Raw genomic sequence first — 20,831 nt, 5'->3', positions numbered from 1 at the left:
CTACGCGGAAGATATGTTGGTAAAGAGCATAAAGGCCAGCGGACATGTGGCAAACCTCAGAATCATATTCACCATTCTCTTGACCTACGGTAGCGCCTTAACCCAGAAAAATGCTTCTTCAGCGTCACCGCCAGCAAATTCCTAGGTTACATAGTCAATGAGCGGGGCATAGAGGCCAACCCCGACAAGGTACAAGCCATCCTCAACATGAAGGCTCCATAATGGAAGAAGCACGTTTAGAGCCTCCAGGGAAAACTAACCGCCCTTTCTCAGTTTATATCCAGACTCACTGACAGATGTCTCCCATTTTTCAAAGTCCTGAAGACAACCCATAAGAAGGTTATCGATTGGAACCCAGACTGTGAGGCAGCGTTCCAAAGCTTGAAGGAGTACTTGGGGGCAGTTCCGCTCCTCTTTATCCCTGTGCAGGGAGAGACATTGTACATATACCTAGCGGTATCACAGTCAGCGGTCAGCTGCGCCATTGTCCTGCGGAACGGCCAGGATGTGCTCCCCGTTTTCTACGCCGGCAGAGGCATGAACGGGGTTGAAATAAGATATCCCCCCTTGGAGCATCTTGCTCTCGCACTCATCGTCACCGCTAGACGCCTCCGCCAGTATTTTCAGGCCCACACAATTCATGTCTTAACAAATCAACCGCTGAGGCAGGTAATGCAGAACCCTGAGCACTCAGGATGCCTCAGTAAGTGGCCCATCGAGCTCAGCGAGTTTGACATTGATTACAAACCAAGAACCGCCATGAAAGGCCAGGCGGTGGTAAACTTCATTGCTGAGCTCACCGAGCAACAGGCTGAACCCAGCACGGAAATGGTAACCGCTGAGGAACCAGCTCCCCAACAGTCAGACTGGAACCTACACCTGGACGGCTCCGCTTGCGCCAAGGCCAGCGGCGCATGAGTCATCTTAACGGGGCCAGGGGGATTAAACGTGGAATACGCATTAAAATTCAACTTCAAAGCCTCAAACAACATGGCGGAGTACGAAGCGCTCATCGTTGGCCTACTCCTCGCCATCGACTTAGTGGCCGACAGTGTCAACATATTTAGTGACTCCCAGTTAGTCGTCAACTAGGTCAACGACAGTTTCTAGGCCAAGGATCAACAGTTGGCGGCATACTTGGGTTACGTCAAGATGCTCCTCAAAAAATTCAAATTCCACACCATCACGCAGATCCCCATGGAAAAGAAAGCCAAAGTTGATTCACTGGCTAGACTAGCAACCGCTCAGCCACACCAAAGTCCAGCAGACACAAGGGTGGAGTGTCTTGACAAGCCAAGCATCACAAAAACCCTAGTGGAGATCTTCAACATTGAGGTCAATCCCAGTTGGATGGATGAGATCATCGAATACAAGCGCAATGGGACATTGCCAGAGGACAAGGTTGGAGCACGGCAGCTCAAGAGAAGAGCAACCAGTTACAACATCCAGAATGGCAAGCTCTACCACTAGGGGTTCACCCACCCCAACCTCCGGTGTCTAACCCCAGAGGAGGGGAAGGTCGTCCTGGCAGCGATACACGGCAGGGAATGTGGAAACCACTCGGGCGCCCGATCTTTGGCCAATCGCACAATGCGACAAGGCTACTTTTGGCCTACGCTCGGCGACCACGCTAGGTGGATATCAAGATCTTGCCACAAATGTCAACAATATGCTGATCTCCCACACGTCCCGGTAGAACCACTGTCGATCATCATGGGTCCATGGATTCACTCCACGTGGGGCCTGGACTTGTTGGGAAAATTCCAAACAGCCAAAGGCCAGTTCAAGTACATCATTGTCGCCATCGACTACAACAGCAAGTGGATAGAAGCAGAGCCACTGAGAGCAATAACTACCGCCAAGGTAACTCACTTCCACTGGAAGAACATTTATTGCCGCTATGGTGTCCCCCACACAATCATCACAGACAACGGCACACAGTTCAACAATAAGGAACTCATTTCTTTCACCGCTAACCTAGGCACCAAGATGAGTTTTGCATCTGTCGCTCACCCCCAAACCAACGGCCAGGTCGAAGCAGCAAAGAAGATAATCAAGAAGCTGCTAAAAAAGAAACTCGACGACTCCAAGGGTTTGTGGGCGGAGAAGCTTCTGGAAGTTCTGTGGGCCATCAGGACTACTCCAACTTCCTCCACTGGTGAAACGCCATTTTGTATGATGTTCGGAACTGAAGCCGTTCTACCTATTGAGATAACTCAACCTACCGCTAGGATCGAAGGCTACGGCCCCAAGACCAACGGCGAAGGCTTCAACCTCAACAGGGACCTCCTAGAGGAAAAACGACACAGGGCCCATCTGCACAATTTGCAAAATAAGCAGCGGGTATCGCGTTTCTACAACGCCAGGGTCAAAGCCTGGAACCTCCAACTGGGGGAATGGGTAATGAAGGAAGTCATTCCACCACTAACGACACTCTGCCCAACTTGGGAAGGTCCATAAAAAATTGTGGAAGTTGCTAGCCCCGACACCTTCTACTTAATGGACAAGGATGGCATCACAACGACACACCCTTGGAATACCGAACACCTTCGGTATTACTACAAATAGTCATACCACTACCCAAGAGCATCTTGACTTAGCTAAATTTTTGTTCAATATTTAGCTAAGGGAAGCTACCCAACGGGTACAACCCTGCTTTGTAAAATGCTAATCTGATAGCTATCAATGAAACGAGGAATTATTCAAACCATTGTTGTCCAGTCCAAGCACAAGAATTAACTGGCAACGCCAACAATATTCGGTGGACTACGTCTGCTACATCGTGCACTTGGGAACAATTTAATTCCTTTAATGTTTCATTGATTAACAGAAGCACAAGTCAAAACTAGCGGTATAGCAACATGCAAACAACACAGAATCCAACACTTAGAAAGTTAGAAAAAAAGGGACATTGCATATATTAAGGGTCGGGACCACCTGCCCAAAAACAGTCAATTACAAAAAAAAAAAAGAGTACATATGCAGGCTTCGGCAGCAATACAATACAAAGGTATCGACGGCAGCGTCTTCAACGATTTTCAGTACCGCCCTGCTCATCCTCGACTGGCGGTTGCTCCTCACCCTCGGCAAGGGGCTGCCGGGCGCCCATAAGACTTGTTTGGTCGGAGCCATGCGCAGTCGGGCTAGGGGTCATGATGGTCCATTCCGGCCGGGTTCGATCCGCCACAACATTGGCCCTGGAGACCTCGGACTAGGTGGGACCGGAGTCTGCTGGAGGCTTCCCCGGGTCATCATCACTCTCCCCACTGCCGGAACGCAACCCAGGCTGAACCGCCAAGGGCCCGCCCCCTGGGCCTGACAGCTTGCTAGGTCCCGGACGCCTTCGCCCAATCAATGGCGCCCTTCTTATTCAGAAGCTCAACGTTGGCAACGGCATCGGCCTTCGCCGCATCCATCAAAGCTTTCTTGTACGCCGCAGACTACTTAAAGGCGTCCACAGCGGTGACCTCAGCACCGCTCCTCTCCTTCTCCAGCTGGGCAGCCACACCCTCTAATCTTTTTACTTCGGCTGATTTGGCGGCAGAATCTTTATGCAGAATGTCAATCCTCTTAACCTTGGTCGCCATCTGCTCTTTCAGCTGAACTATGTCCTGCTGAAGCCGGTTGATGTGATCATTCCGCTCAAGGTTTTGCTCGATGGCAATCTTCAGCTTGCCGCGAGCATCCGAGGCATCGAATTCCGCCTTGGCCAGCTGCCACTCCTTAGGCCTGAGAATCCGCCAGTTCCCCCTGCAGGACTTCGAGCTCCTCCCACAACTGCCGCTCGACCTGGGGCTGCTTCGAGGTCGCCAGGAAGAATTCATGCAACCCGATGGACAAGTGGCCAAAGGCCAAGCTAAACGGTGACTGCTGCAGCACTGTTGGACGGACGGTCCCATCCAGTCAGCCGAATCTCAACCTCTCGCAGAGGTGGAACAAAAACTCCTGCTCCGGTGCAGCCAGGAATTCGGCGTATGCGGCGAACGAGTGCAGGTCACTCGCCTGCACCTCCTCACTGGCGGGCGCGGTCACCTTGGGTGGAGCCTGTCTGGCCCTCTTCTACTGATGGGCACCGATGGTCTCAAAGTCGTCTCCTTCCTCTTCTTCATCAGTGTCATTTTGGCGACGGTTCCTCTGTAGAACTGCCCGTGTGGATCCAACGGCGGCGGTCATCGACCTCTTCTGTGGCCCCAAACCCGCAATGGTCACTGCTTCAACCGGCGACACCACTTTAGCCTTCTACGGCCCACGCCAGCTAGCAGGCATTCTCTCTTTTTGCTGCACAGTTACAGGGTTCTCGCCAGCTGCCCCACTACCCACGTCAGTGCCCGCATGAACAACGGGCGAACCATCGGCACCAAGGTGAGAGTGATGCGGCATTGGTAGCACCGCTGAAGCCTTAGATTGACACAGTGCCAGTGTCTCGGGAACAACAACGGTCTTCTGGGTCGCCAACCCAGAGACGTACATACTCTCCAAGAAATTGTTGATCTCAGCGCGGTCCATGGCTTTCTCAAACGCCTCACGGCTCGCTCTGTTTCCCAGTGGAGAATCTATACAAAAGAAAGAGTTAGCCTGACAACAACGAACTAAAACACTCATCTGCGGATGATACTTATCAAGGGCTCGTGTCAGTTGTTGATCGACCAACAACTCTCACTCGGTGAGTAGGCGAAGATCTAGCAGGTTACGGTTCCGCCAGAAGCCTCGAATCCTCGCCACACAGCACTCTTCTACAGGCGTCAGGTTATAGCGTAGACCCACTGCAAAAAAAAAAAAAAAAAAAAGTCACTACAATAGGAATTATTGTGCAACCAAAACCAACCTTGAGCAGCGGAAGCCAGCGACAACCTCGAATAGGTTGGAATTCCGACTTAATCCTGAATGTCGGCTCCCCCGCATTCGACCCCGCTTGATACTCCCATCTATCGGTGGCAACGCAGAAGGTCCCTCGCCACGGTGAAATGGAATCCTTCAAATTCTCGACCAATTTGGGTGCCCCCTGATGACGACTCAGGTTCACCTGCCCACTGCAACCTTGGCACCGCACATATACTAATTCGTAGAAGTGTAACACCTCCGCCACGATTGGACCCTCACAGCCGGACAAACGCCATAGTGAGTTGAGCGCCATCAGCAACCGCCACATGTTAGGGAAAATCTGCCCAAAAGCGAGGCCAAATTCACAAACCAAAATCTGGAGATGGTTTTCAATACACATACATGTATATTAAGAAATAAATATAAAAATTTTCATAATAGTATAAACATTACTCAATATACTACATAATTAATAGTATATGTATTTTGAGTAACCTAGTCCAAGATGGTTAAATAACCTAGTTTTATTGAAAATAGATAAAATTTGATGTCATATATACAAAAGAAAGCTATGATTAGTAGATGAATACGAAGTTTGCGGTTATAAAATTGGAAAACCTAATTTTGTTCATTCTAATTTATATTACAAAGAATTAGTTGTTCTAAAGTTGATAATACCGAAAATCGAAATACCGAATTTGGTAGATATGATTAAAAACCAAGGTTCGAAAAATCGCTAGGCCCTAGTCGGGCAATGGCCAAGGGACTAGCGCCCAGGAGCCTAGGCGGTTTTGTATTTTTTTAATTTTTATTTTATTTTTATATCTTTTGTTTATATAATTAAAAATAGGGAAAAATTCACCAACGGTGTCTGGACACTTAAGGGACTTTCAGAATGATACCTGAACTTACAAAGTTATCAATGTGATACCTGGACTCATTTTTTCGTATCAATGTCGTACCTATGACCAATTTCCGTAATGGCTCCGTGACGGAAATTGGCCGTAGGTATCACATTGATACGAAAAAATGAGTCCAGGTATCACATTGATAACTTTGTAAGTTCAGGTATCATTCTGAAAGTCCCTTAAGTGTCCAGACACCGTTGGTGAATTTTTCCTAATTTTGCACGTGAGTCACTTAATGAAGACAAAATGACCGATTCACCCTCAAATTCTTTCTTTCTTTTCTTTTCTTTTTTTCTTTATTCTTCTTTCTTTCTTCTTCTTCTTTTCTGGTTTCTTCTTCCCCTGATTTGAATCTCAAGATTCAAATCATCTTGCTCGTCCGATTCCCACCGCCGCTGCATCTCAATCCACCTTCATGCACCACAGATGTTTCTGGTTCCCCCAACTTCAAATCTTATAGCAAATTGAAATTGTGCATTAAGGCTTCACCGCACACTCCGAGTTCATCCCCGCCGCCGTCGCCAATGACTTGACCACAACAACCTCCACCACCGCACAACAACGTCATTCTCCGCTGCTTCTCGATTGGGTTTGGGGATAAGGACTGCTTCTTCCTCCACCGCTAGCGAAATCGTGGAGGGTCAAGGCCACATTCTAAGGGCCACCGGCCGGAAGGACAGCCACAGCAAGGTTTGCACCACCAAAGGCCCCAGGGATCGCAGTATCAGGCTCGTCGCCCACACCGCCATTCAATTCTACAACATGCAGGACCGGCTTGGATACGACCAGCCTAGCAAGGTCGTCGATTGGCCGCGCAGGACACGCAGAACGTGAGCCTCAATTTCTCAATGGTGGAGGCTCCGAGTCCTTTGTTTACTAATCGGCGAGGCACAATGGTGGGTAGCAGCGGAGTGGCGAAGCTGGTGAATAAGAACAGCTCGAATTTTCTGCAGGTGAGGATGGTGTTGAGGCCGAAGTTGTTAATCTTTGTCTACCTAAAATTGCCTTTGATCGAAGTTGGGCTAGAGGCCGAAGTTGTCGGCTAAACCGATGAAGTTGCAGGTGAGGATGGTGTGGAGGTGGTGTTGCATGTCGGGAAGAAGGAGAGGATGGAGAGGTGTGATTGGAGCTGTGATTTGAGAGTGCAGGGCTGGCGGGGTCTGAGTTTCTGATCAATGGTGTATAAAAGGGGGTCGGAGGAGAGAACGAGAGTGGTGGTGGTCAAGTCATTGGCGGCGGCGGCGGGGATGAACTCGGAGTGAATGGTGAAGCCTCAATCCACAATTTCAATTTGCTATAGGATTTGAAGTTGGGGGAACCAGAAACATCTGTGGTGCATAAAGGTGGATTGAGACGCAGCGGCGGTGTTTGATCGGCGATCGGCGGTGGGAATCGGACGAGCAAGATGATTTGAATCTTGATGATTCAAATCAGGGGAAGAAGAAACCAGAAAAGAAGAAGAAGAAGAAAGAAAGAAAGAAAGAAGAATAAAGAAAAAAAGAAAAGAAAAGAAAGAAAGAATTTGAGGGTAAATCGGTCATTTTGTCTTCATTAAGTGACTCACGTGCAAAATTGGGAAAAATTCTCCAACGGTGTCTGGACACTTAGGGACTTTCAGAATGATACCTGAACTTACAAAGTTATCAATGTGATACCTGGACTCATTTTTTTGTATCAATGTGATACCTACGGCCAATTTCCGTCACGGACGGCCAATTTCCGTCACGGAGCCGTTACGGAAATTGGTCATAAGTACGATGTTGATACGAAAAAATGAGTCTAGGTATTACATTGATAACTTTGTAAGTTCAGGTATCATTCTGAAAGTCCCCTAAGTGTCCAGACACCGTTGGTGAATTTTTCCCTTAAAAATATATAAGGCTTAAAGAGTAATAAAATTGCATCTAGAATATTCAAATTTCAAAAGAGTCCTCAAGAATCAAAAAAGGGAGAGAATGCGCCCATGCGCAGTGCCTACCGCCTAGGCGCCTAATCAGCCTAGGCAGTCTAGGTGCCCGCCTAATCCGCCTGGGAGCCCGCCTAGCGCCTAGCCGCCTAATCAGCATGGACTCCCGCCTAGGCGGCTTGGGCGGCAAAGTTTTAGAACAGAGTTAAAAACTGAAAATTTTGGTTGGTAATTGGTAGCTCAATTTTGAAACCGAAAGCTTTGGTTTTGAAGTTTGTAATACCTATAACCGATTCGAACCGACCGAGTGACAACCCTATTCTATACCTTTGATGCCTACACTAGTCACTATATATAGTAGGTATGACTTTCAGGTTAACCCTGTTAACCTAGTATATATGTAGTAGGTATGACTTTCAAGTTCTATACCTTTGATGCCTACTATTTTTTTTTTTTTGGTATGAATTTCATTGCTTACCTATTCCAAAGGTATGACATTAGTGAGGAGCATGACTATAAGGTAGGTAGGTTGTTTTATGCTATGAGTTTTTGTTTTCAATACATTGACAAAAGGTATAGAGTTTTAGATACCTCATAACTATGTGATTAATTAGTTATCTATTCTAGAAGTATGTTATTCAATGTTATAAACCCAATTGTCTAAAGAGGTATTGGGAAAAACCCATACATATAGGTAAACCCAATCTACACCCAATCCATATAGGTAACCTTCCTTGTAGAGTGTTAATGTATAATAAATATTTTTTGTGTTTATTAATATGCCAAATTTACCCTTGGGATAGTGAAAAGTAATATGAAATGATAACTAATCCTTAATTTTCCCTAAAAAAAAAAAACTAATCCTTAATTTTAGTATCTTTAATTGTAGCTACTCATTAAATTTTGAATTAACTTCTTTTTTGTTCAGAAATATAATCATTTAAAAGAATTCTTATTTTTACAATTTATTACAATTAATTATATCCTTAATTGTTTTCTTATTTCAAAAACTTTGCCGAGGTATGTATGTAAGTGTAACCATTTCATTTTACTAGGGCTGCCACTTGGTTTGATAATTACCAAACCGACTGAATACCAACCGATGTTTTACGTTTGGTAAACCAACTTTTTGGTAACCGAGACCGATAAAACCGAAATCGAAAATTACACAAAAAAGTTAATTTGGTTTTGGTAAATACCGACTCTACCGATTATCTAAATATTAGATTTATATACTACAATTTTCAATACACATAATGTATATTAAGAAATAAACATAAAACTTTTATAATAGTATGAACATTACTACATATACTACATTAATAGTACATGTATTTTAAGTAACCTAGTCAAAGATGGTTAAATAACCTAGTTTTATTGAAAATTGCTAGAACTTGATGTCATATATACAAAAGAAAGCTATAATTAGTAGATGAATACAACGTTTATGACTATAAAATTCAAAAACCTAGTTTTGTTCATTATAATTTATATTATAAAGAATTTGTTATTCTAAAGTTGGTAATACCGAAAACAGAAATACCGAATTTGGTAGATATAATTAAAAACTGAAAATTTTGGTTGGTAATTGGTAGCTCAGTTTTGAAACCGAAAGCTTTGGTTTTGAAGTTGGTAATACCTATAACCAATTCGAACCGACCGAGTGACAGCCCTACATTTTATTGATGTCTGCAATTCAGATTTCTTTTTACATATAATTTCAGTTTCTTTTCCTTATTGTGATGAGTTCTTCTCTAATACAAGCCTCTCATTCTTCTTCTTCATGCCTCTCTACAAATCATAGCACTAGTCACTATTAAACTCATCATGATTCCTGTTATTGCAGTACTACTTTTCCTTGCCTCATCCCTCTTCTTTAGTTTTCTTATCCAAAAAAAGAAGAGAGTAGTACTCCCAGCAATGCCCCCTCTCCCTCCAGGACCAAGCCCATGGCCGATCATTGGGTGTCTGCCAGAGATGTGGAGGAACAGACCAGCATATAAATGGATACATGACCTTCTGAAACAGCTCAACACTGATATTGCCTGTGTACGATTGGGAAATGTTCATGTGATCGTAGTCAGATCACCTGAAATTGCAAGAGAATTTTTGAAGAAACACGACGCAGTTTTCGCATCACGACCCATTACTATGGCTACTAACATCTTAAGTAGTGGGTACTTGGCAACAGGTATATATGGATTGAAGTACTTTCAACATAAAATATGCTCCATCTTATATATATACGTACGTTTAATACCAATATTCACTACTCGTGACTCCTTACCTTACAGCCGTTGTACCTTTGGGAGAGCAGTGGAAGAAAATGAGAAGAGCTTTGGTTGCCAACGTGTTTAATCAGTCCAGACTCCGGTGGCTACTCAATAAGAGAAACGATGAAGCAGACAATCTTGTGAAGTTCCTTTACAGTCAGTGCTCAACCAGTGAGAATGGTTCGGTGGTGAATGTGAGAAATGCAGCCCAACATTACCCAGCAAATGTGATGAGAAGGATGATCTTCAACATGAGGTATTTTGGCAAAGGAAGAGAGGATGGAGGGCCAGGACTTGAAGAAGAAAGACACATCTCTGCGCTTTTCACAATACTCTTGCATTCGTATGCATTCTGTGTATCCGATTACCTTCCATGGCTAAGACCATTTGACATAGGTGGGCATGAGAAGAAAGTGAGGGATGCTTTGAAAATTATCAAGCAGTATCAGGACCCTATTATAGATGAGAGAGTACGGAAGTGGAGGTGCTCTAATCAGGAAAATAGGATCAAGGAGCCTGTAGAGGAGGACCTGCTTGATGTTTTCATCTCACTCAAAGGTGCAGATGGGCAGCGTTTATTGTCAGTTGAAGAAATCAAAGCACAAATCACTGTAAGATATTCTTATATAGATCCACAACTGTTAAGCTCAACTACCTTGAAAGTGATAATTAACTGCATTTGCATGTAAGTCATATAGTAAATAGATTAGGAATCACTCTATCAAAAATTCGGTAGCATCACTCCTAAAAATGAACTACCTAAAACCTGTAGAAAACACATTTACACTTCTAAACAAACCATCCCTATTCTCCTAGAGTCACCCTGCTCCCCAAATCAAAATATCTCCATTTCACAAGTACAAGTTTCAACTTAATAACATCAATCCTACAGGTTATCAGAGCAATTCTAATACAAAAGGTATATAAGAAATTAAAAGTAAGATAAAGATACGTAAGCTGCGATATTGACTATGCCTCGACTCCAGGTAAGTCCAACCTCAACTAATCTAGCCTATAAACTGGGTATTTAAAACCGCAATTTGAATTATTTACAAAATCTCGATGCATGCAACGTTTATAAGACATATTTCTTTAAGCTCGAAATCTCATGAAAACATACCAGCCCCGTTGGTTAAGAGAAATCTGACTAGCCCCGCTAGTCAAGAAAACAGTAAAGTATGGGGAAGAAGGAATCACCATACAACAAAGGAGCCTTCCAGGCTCAGGTCAGAGCCTCCCAGGCTCTATCCTCGACTTTGACAAACAAACACAAAGTAAGTGAGAAGAAGCCTCGACTGCAACTCACGTGAGGAGGAGAACTAAAAATAAAGCAACCCAAGTATGGTGAAAGAAAACATTGCGAAAACTGAAAGCGAAATCCATAAAGCTTCCCCAAAATCTCGCAAATAAAAGCACGAGTATGGTTGGGAACCGTACTCGAAATATCTCAAGAATAAATCAAATAAATTCAACTACGTGTCTTACACGCCAAAATATTCTCAAATCAATCAATGAGTAAATAAGTGAGATTAAAAATAAGTTCATGATTCCAAATGATAACCATTTCTCGGAGATAAATCATCAAAATCTCAAAGTCAAACGAATGGTAAGGCAAAATCTTTCCCAAATGTCAACATCAAAATAAATCACAATTAAATCTCTGAAATCATCATTAAAAGCAAATCCACGAGATAAATCGAAATCGAATCATATGCTTGAAATTAAATCCAAAACCAAATAATAAACTTGATAAATGAAACGTTAGACAAATAATCATTGAGTCATAAATATTAGTGCATGCATCATTTAAAATCAAAGTCCACTCACAGTACGATTTAGGCGACCACGCATACAGGTTTTATCGTCAAGCAGTAGCTCAGTACATCGCCCTGTACAACGATTCGAAAAATAAATACTATCCTAAAACAAAACCTGAAAACCCCTCAATAAATAATTCGTCAAATATCCGAAACTTCCAAAATTCCAAACGATCCCAAACCTTCTCTGATTTCCACCAAATTCCTACCACAAGTTCTACATGCTACAAGGAACCCAACCAACCAAAACAGGAGCCCAGGAACTGCTTGACGCGCCCTCACAGGCCACCACAGGTTGCTGTGTGTGGGCCCCACGTGCCGCTGGTTCCAATCCAGAATTGGGTCACCAAATTACATCAACATGATCCTCTCAACATCCCCAACATCTTTCATAACTGCAACAAAGCTCAATTTCAAGTCTATAGATCGGAATTTACCTCAAAACCCTGAAAAACCCAAGATTTCTTCTCTCTTTCGGTTCTCCTTCCTCCGGCAAACTTGGAGCTACCCACTGGTTGGGTTTGAACTAGGGAGGAGAGGGCTTCAAGACGTGGGTGGTGGGGCGGCCTGAAATGATCAAAAAACTAAGAATTGGTCTGAAAAACTGAAAACTAGCTCATCGGAATTCGTGCTTGCTACACCTTCCACAGCCGCAAACGTCGAACACCACCACCACAAGGATGAAGAGGAAGACAAGGCGGTCCAGATGGGACCGGTTTCGTCAGAATCGTCGCCGGGGAGACTAAAAAGCTTGGCGCCGATCTACTCTTTCTCTCTCTCTCTGATTTCTAGAAATGGAAATCCCTTAAAAAAGACAAGTTTCCCCTTTGGGAACATTTAATTATGTCTATTTGAGCCCCAAAATTACAAAATTGCCACTATGTTTCAACCCTTATAACTTTTTCGTACGAACTCCAATTTTAACACGCCACATGTCCACGAACTCGGTTTAACATTCTTTACAATTTCCGTGATGAAACTTTTCTTGAAAATAGAGTCGAGCAAAAAGTCAACTTTTGAAACCCCTAAAAAGTCTTAAACGAAGGTAGAAGTAAAAATAATTGTCGTTTTCCGTCCAAATGACCAGTAAACAGGTAACTTGTGATCCGGGACGTATCAGTTTAACCCTTGAAAATTCGAACATATCACTTTATATTGCTGTCCCAAGTAGTCTCAACTGTGTTTTCGAGTTCCACCAAGTCATCTTGGCTCCTTGAAACTCTAGGTCAATCAAATCATTGTAGCTTGTTAGATAACAGCGAAAGCATAAATATTAAAAACTAATTTGGGTAGGAGATATGATGCATAAATGATACACAATATGGGAGATGTACAGTCCAGGGCATGTATATAGCTCCTAGAGAGAGATATGGAAGAGACTCTCAAAATACCTGATAAAGAAACTCACTCTTACGATACTTCTACATAGCCAAGGGTATCCCTGAATCCCATCATCTACCTTTCAGGATGCAGAGGCCATTAGTTTTCTCGCTGAAGTAACCTATTATGACCCAAAACAGCAAGTCCATGTCACAAAGATCCCTGATCAATTTCCATGATTGATCACGCTTGCTAATACGAGCATACCCGTAAATCTTGTTAACTTCCACAGGGTTCTCCTGGTCCAAACCTAATCTATATATCAATTGATGAGTCGATGACGTGCGTACCTGCACCTCAATGTTCTTCATCTAGAAAATTCACAGGACACTAGATTGTCCAATGCTAAGTATCTCCATCAAATGAAAAAACCCTAATTCACACTACAACGTCTGAAATTATTCAACTCGCTGAATTTTGTTATAATCGAAAACAAGATTTGGGGTTGATTTTGAACCACCAAATCCCTTATTATCGTTGCATTGCCAATCCCCCTACAATTCCAACTCAAAATATCCAAGTTCATGGATGCAAAATATCTCTCTTTAGGAAGAAAGTAAACCCTAGTTGCACGCTGCTAGGTTAGGAAAAAAAGGATCTTGACATTTCAAAAACATTCTTAGAATGGTTCAAAATTTCAGCATCAAATGTTTCAAATGTTTTTAGATAATTAAGTGATGACATTGATGATTGTATATTCTCAATTCAATGTATCATTCAATATATAAATTTAAGGTAGGTGTATATAGAATGTCAAGAATAGCTATGCAAATTATTAACACAATTTCATTTTCTAATTTTTTTTCCTTGAATAGTTAAAGTTAATTTATTAGGATTTAGGTTCAGGTATGTTGACATTTTTCATACATGTCATATTTCATGTAATATTTATCACTTTGAGGAGTCGTGTTACCAATTTGACAACTGGTATGGTAACTAAGAAATTGTTTTTCCATAAAGCTAAATAAGTTCTTCATTAGAGTAAAATAGGTTTTTATTTGAATAAATAAGTCTTAAAAGTGGTAACAGATGACATACATGTACTAGTGGTGTTCACATGGTTAGTATTTGACTAAGAAAATTATACTTAATCAACCTTTTGAATGTAAATCCAACGGTGAAAAATAAAACAACGCAATTTAGAAATAATATTTTCTAACCTTAAGTTTATATCCAATGGTGGTTGAGCATAATATTCTTGGTTGATCGGTTACTAAGGTGAACATTACTGGACACGTAGGAGTCATCATTAAGCATGGCCGGCCATGCCTTGCCCAAAATCAATGGGCTTGGCCTGGCGGGGCTGATCTTTTTCTTAAAAATCAAAGCCCATAAGCCCAGGGCCTTACAAGTTTTTTCGAGCCAGGTAGGATCGGGATATTTGGCTAGGCAGAGCCAGACTCATTACAGCTATATATACATATACATATACATATTTCTTTTAGTCAAACAAATATAAAAAGCTATGAGATATATCTTTTGTGGTTAATGATAGACAAGATATAATACAAACTTAAAGAAAAGGGTTATTATCACAAATGGTACTTGAACTATACCTCAATCTTATTGATGGTACCTGAACTTCAATTTTGATCACAACCAGTACCCGAACTTTTCGATTTCATTTTAAATGGTACCTAGAGCCACCTCCTATCACTATTCTGACTAAAAACGGAATGGGAGGCGATCATAGTGATGATTTTTGATGATTTCAAGGGTTGCGATCATATATAGTGATGATTTTTTTTGTAATAGACTTGCCTTGAACTTGTTTTTTTGTTTTTTATTTTTTAGATTTGGGTTTTTTGGCCGGAATAGTGATCGAAGGTGGCCTTAGGTACTATTTAAAATGAAATCGAAAAGTTCAGGTACTGGTTGTGATCAAAACTGAAGTTCAGGTACCATCGATAAAATAGAGGATAAGTTCAGGTACCATTTGTGATAATAACCCTAAAGAAAATATAGTGTAATGCAATAATTGATCCAAATTTTCAACTAATAACTATATAAAAAATGTTGATACTAACATTGAATAGGTTTTTGGGCTGAGCTTATAAGGCAGGGCTGGGCAGGGCTTTAATGGGAATATATTGGGCCGGGCCTAGACTTTGAACCCTCCGTCCAAGCCTGCCGTATGCCCAATGGGTTAGGTCAATTCGGGCCACAACTTGGGCTGGGTCGGGCGAGCACCCATGGGCCAAATGATAAACCATATTGTACATATACAGTATTGTTCACCTAATCAGTAACTAAACAAGAAAATTATACTCAATCACTTTTGGATGTAAATCCTAAGGTGAAAAACAAAACAACTCAATATAAAAATAATTTTTTTACCTAGTAATAAATTACCAATTTCAATATTTAATTACTCAAACAAAAACCTATAAATAAGGGATTTATTTACCTTTAGCGAGAACTTTTTTGTCGTTATCACATGAGTTGTCAAAATGGTAAAATTTTGGGTCCTTGACCCAACGCACCAAAATAAGAAAAAATTATCCCACTTACCCCAACAACATATTTTTATTCCCACATACACAATTTAACAGCAAATGACCATTTTACCCTCAAACCAATTAAAGAATTACAATCACTGCCATCAACATCAATCTCTCTCATCCCAATCTCTCTCTCTCTCTCTCTCTCTCTCTCTCTCTCTCTCTCTCTCTCTCTCTCTCTCTCTCTCTCTCTCTCTCTCTCTCTCTCTCTCTCTCTCTCTCTCTCTGCCCTGCAAAGCCCCGACGCCAACTCCGCCCACCACAGCGTCGTCACCAGTGCCTGGCTCACCTAGGCCCAAGCCGCCATCGGAGGTTGGAGCTTCCTTACTCCAACGAAAATATCCACAGGTGAGATCGAAGCTTTCTTCGCAGCTAACGTCATAGGCGGTGGAGCTTTTCTCTGACGATGAAGAGACTCAACGGAGACTACACAGCGTGAGATCGGAGCTTTGCCCTGCGTCTCCATATTCGGATCCATTTCTCCTCGTCTCTTTGATCCGAGTTCAAGATGTAGACCTTCGAAGCTCTACGTGCCAGTAAGAGTGTTCAGTCTGGGCTTTGCTTCGAGTCGGCTCGGACGCAGTCATTCAGGCTTTTTTTGTTTTTTTTGGGTAAAATGGTTTTTCTGGGTGACCAACTCTTTCTTTTTTTTTTTTCATAAAATGGGGGCAGAAAGGCTCAGAAGGGGGGAAAAAAAGGGTCCCATTAGAGGGTAATAAAAGCCTATTGGGGGTAATACAGGTTTATTAAAGGTCCATTGGGGGCAATAGACGTTTTGAATTGATGTAATCTCCTCTCTTTTTTCTTTGATTAAAGTTTTATTTGTCTAATTTTAGGAAAATTAGTTTCCATTCCGGCGACCGAAAGTTCTATTGATGGGCAATAAAGGTCTATTGAGGGGCAATAGAAGTGTATTGGGGGGGCAATAAAGGTCTATTTGGGGGCAATAAACCTTTCTGGGGACCTATGAGATCTCCGATGACCTCTTTGGGGACCTCCAATGAGGTTTTCAGAAAAGTCCGGTGGGGGGTGGCCAGTGACAGGATTCCAGCGGTCGGTGACAGGAATCCGGTGGTGGATGATAGGATTCCAACGACTTTGGCCTGAATCCGGCGACCCGTGACAGGAATCCAGTGGCCGGTCACCGGATTCCGGCAAAGTCTCCTATGGTTTCTCTCTCTTCCTCTCTTCCTTCTCTCTCTCTCTCTCTCTCTCTCTCTCTCTATATGTAACAAAGGGGTGAGGCTAAAAATGTCTCAAAAATAAACAAAACAAAATAAAAAATAATTAATTGAGTATTAGGGAAGATCTCCTTAGAGTGTTTTGGGTGAGAGGGAATTAAAAAAATTTATTGGGGTAAGTGGGAAAAAATTCCCTAGAATTGGGGTAAACGGACAAAAACTCTAAAAATTTTGTAAAATGATAAAATATTATATGAAATAGAAATAATTCATATGAACATATATAATTATTTATATTTTGTGATCAGGACCTACAACTTGCCACAGTGGATAATCCTTTCAATTCAGCAGAATGGGCTCTTTCAGAAATGCTGAACCAACCTGATATGCTTACAAAAGCACAAGAGGAACTAAATAGGGTAGTGGGAATCCACATGCTTGTTCAAGAATCTCATATCCCTCATCTCCCTTACATAAAGGCTTGTGTAAGAGAATCGCTCAGGCTGCATCCAGCTGCACCATTTAATCTGCCCCATGTCTCATGTGCTGATGCCATAGTAGCAGGCTACTTCATCCCAGAGGGTAGTAGTGTTCTTTTGAGTCGTTTAGACCTTGGTCGTAACCCCAAAGTCTGGGAAAACCCCTTTAGATTTGACCCCAAGCGTCATCTAAATGGACCTGCCAATGAACACGTGGATCTAGGTGAACATGAGCTAAGGTTCATTTCATTTTCTACTGGAAGGAGAGGTTGCCCGGGTGGTACGCTTGGAACAAACATAACTGTGATGCTCCTTGCTAGGCTTCTTCAAGGGTTTACATGGAGCATGCCACCCAAGGTGGATGAGATTGACCTCACTGAGCAGGCTCAATCCCTCTTCAAGCTCAATGCATTGTATGCGCATGCTAAACCTCGCTTGCCTGCTGCTGTGTACCTAATTTAGAGGTTCCTAGAGTAAATTGCATATAAAACCCTTGGCTAGTTCATAATTAAAGCCCTATATTTTAACAGTATAATTACTTACAAACATCTATCTGTAAAATTAAAATTCCACCAAAGATTAAATATTTTGCATAGATACTAATATAAAATAAATTGTCTACTACTAGTTGATTAAGGAGATTTTCTAATATATTACGAATCTATGTCCTGTTTGTAAAACTCATTGTGAAACAATCGATCATCTCTTTCTTCAATGTTCATACTCTGTTGAAGTTTGGAATGCTCTTTCTTCTTATATTACAGTTTATCCCACTACTCAGGATTCTTTCTTCGCTTGGTTAAGTAAAAATTGGAATAACTCTCATTATCATCTTATAGAAAAAATCATTATTGTCTGTTGAGTATAATTTCAAAAAACAATTTTCTCATGTCCAAAATGCAAGTATTTCATGTGAAAACAATTCTTACTGAATACTAATTATTGAGATGCAAATCGAATAGAATTTAATAAGTTAAGGAAAAAAAAAAGAATTGGGTTTTTTTTGGCCCAAATCGTTCTCGTCTATTTTTCTCTAGTGCCCTCAAAGATTTTGCTAGCTTGGCCTTCAGACATGAAAGCCCAACTGCTAACAACCGTCGTATTTTCAAGCTCCTAGGCTTATGACGTTGAGAGCTTAGGCCTCTAGATTTATATTTGTCGCTTGGAAGCCTCATGACCCTATGGGTGAAGGCTAATACGGATGTAGGGGTCATCATTTGGCCCGCGGGCCCAAAAGCCCATGGGAGCTCGCCCGGCCCATTGGGCAAAAGTCCGAGCTGGCCCATAGCAAAACTCATCTTAGCCTTGCCCGTTGGGCATGTATGAGGTAGGGATAGGGCGGAGGGTTCAAACCCCAGACGTGGCCCGACCTACTATATGCCCATTAAAGCTCATCCGGCCTAGCCTTATAAGCCCTTTCCAAAAGCTCATTCAATAAAGGTATTAATATTTCTTTTTTGTAGTTTGTTTTTTTTTAAAGAAAAGTTCATTGAATGGGGCATCCCAATTGGGAGCATACAAAGGCTAGAAATGCCTTGGTCATAGAGCTAAGATAGAACAAACTAGAAGATGTACTACATCAACCAATTGTCCTTGTACAATAAAACTCTGCTATGAAACTTTTCTATAAAAACTAACAAATTCTAAAGGTAAATCCTCATTGTCCTCAAGATAATTACCAACAACACAACCATTGTCATGACCTTGAGATTTGTAGACCTAACAATCAGAATTTGTGATTCGAGCATGCAAAAGATCAGCTGACCAATCAAAACTAAATTCGACCCAGCATAAGGGACACTGCTCGCCAAAGCACTCAATTGTGGTACTCACAGCGTGACTATACCGAGCCTTTTTATAGAATCTAGAAGGGCTCAATCCACCTGAAAATAAACTTGTCACACCCAAAGGCATCATCCAAGGTAACAAAGAAGTAGCCAAAGATCCACCCGGGTCCCAGATCCAGACCTATGGAAAAGTCTGGCCCAGCATATGTGTGGCATCGGCCCAGCCCCAGCCTATCTGGATAACCCAGATTACTCTGGGCACCTAACGCAGAGAACCCAAGCTCCACCACCAGCCATCACCTGAAGTGATCTCTAACCATCCCCACCACCAGAACAAGATCAGCCACCAAGTAAGAACCCAGCCACCACCGTGCAAGAAAGCAGAAACCAGCCTAGCCTGATATCGACATCGTCGCATCACCCATAGCAGCCTGCTTGTTGACCGATCTCGCCTCCACCACTCGCCAGCTAGGAGCGGCTGCACACCGATCAGGGTATCGCCAGGATCCCACAACATCAAGAAGCCCCAGACCCGAAGGCATAGAGCACAAGACACCCAACCAATCAGATCCCTTGCCGTCGTTGGAAGATTGTTCCATCGAAGGATGAAAGCCTTGCAGCCATAGCAAGGAGAACTCTTACACTTGAGCGGACGCTGGAAAGAAGGCGAAGGAGGCCTCCAAAAGGGACGCCCATCGACGACGGCGCTAGGGTTTACAGAGCTCTCACTCTCTCCCATCTTTTCTGGAACCATTACTGTTATTTTTCTGGAACCATTACGGTTATTATTTCTTTTATGTAGTTATTAGTTGAATATGTGAACTAATTATTGTATTATTAGATCATATTCTCTGTTAATTTTGTATTTTCTCTTGTTCAATCATTAACATATCATAATTTTTATATAGCTTTTTGTTTTTTTTTTTTTAATAAAAGAACATACATATAAATATAATGGGCTCAGCCTGGCCTGAAAAAGCCCTTAAGGCCTTGGGCCTATAATGGGCATAGGCCTTGATTTTTAAGAAAAAGCTCGGCCTACCCATTGATAACCCCTATAGAGATGGGTCAATTCGGAACTTAAATCAAGCAGGTTCAAGAGGAGTATTCTGTAATCATTCTATGGTTTTTCTGGCTGCCTTCTCTATAAAAGTTGAAGCTCATAGCGTCATTGATGCTGAAGTCCTCGCATTCTTATAGGCCTTGAAAATTGCACAGAACAAAGGGTGGAATTACCTATGGCTAGAAACTAATTCTATGTTGGTTGTTCAATATTTTAAAAACCCAAATTGGTACCCTAGAGGTTACAGACTCATTGGCGAAATGGGTTGCACCTTGCTAGTTAATTGAACGTTCTAGTGTCTCAAATTTACCGTGAGGGGAGTACTATTGCAGATGCTCTTACTAATTATGAGAAAGATCATGGTGGTGATTTTTGCTGGGATGATGCCCTTCACTTCATAATGCAGTCTCTTAGCTTTGATGCATCATCAATGATTTCTTACCGAGGACCATGAACTTCCTTCTTGTCGGTCTTTATCCTGTGGATTTGGCTTAGTTCGTTTCTTAGCGAGAGTTTCTTTTCAAGTTGCTTTTTCACAGGGCTTCTTCTCGTTATATACTGTTTCATTATCTAATAATATGCCCAACTAAATTGGGTTTCAAATTCCTTTAAAGCAAAAAAAAAAAAAAAATCATTTTATGCATATGTTGCTACTGTAAGTATCGCGACCAGGGATACATGGTAGTCTCAACCACACAATAATTATTTGTTGAGT

At 42.1% G+C, this 20,831-nt stretch overlaps 1 protein-coding gene across 1 annotated transcript; it reads left to right on the top strand.

The window, feature by feature from the left end:
* The first annotated feature begins 9,462 nt into the window (after nt 1–9,462).
* Nucleotides 9,463–17,728, top strand: LOC112194217 (tryptophan N-monooxygenase CYP79A68). The gene is made up of 3 exons (XM_024334461.1): nt 9,463–9,826; nt 9,930–10,519; nt 17,096–17,728. Exons 1-3 carry the CDS (start codon nt 9,463–9,465, stop codon nt 17,726–17,728), a joined length of 1,587 nt encoding a protein of 528 aa, XP_024190229.1.
* The last annotated feature ends 3,103 nt before the right edge of the window (nt 17,729–20,831 follow it).

Source organism: Rosa chinensis, chromosome 3 (assembly GCF_002994745.2).
Source record: "Rosa chinensis cultivar Old Blush chromosome 3, RchiOBHm-V2, whole genome shotgun sequence".
Classification (NCBI taxonomy): domain Eukaryota; kingdom Viridiplantae; phylum Streptophyta; class Magnoliopsida; order Rosales; family Rosaceae; genus Rosa; species Rosa chinensis.
Note: the sequence above shows the minus strand (reverse complement) of the source record. Positions and strands in the feature narration are given on the sequence as shown.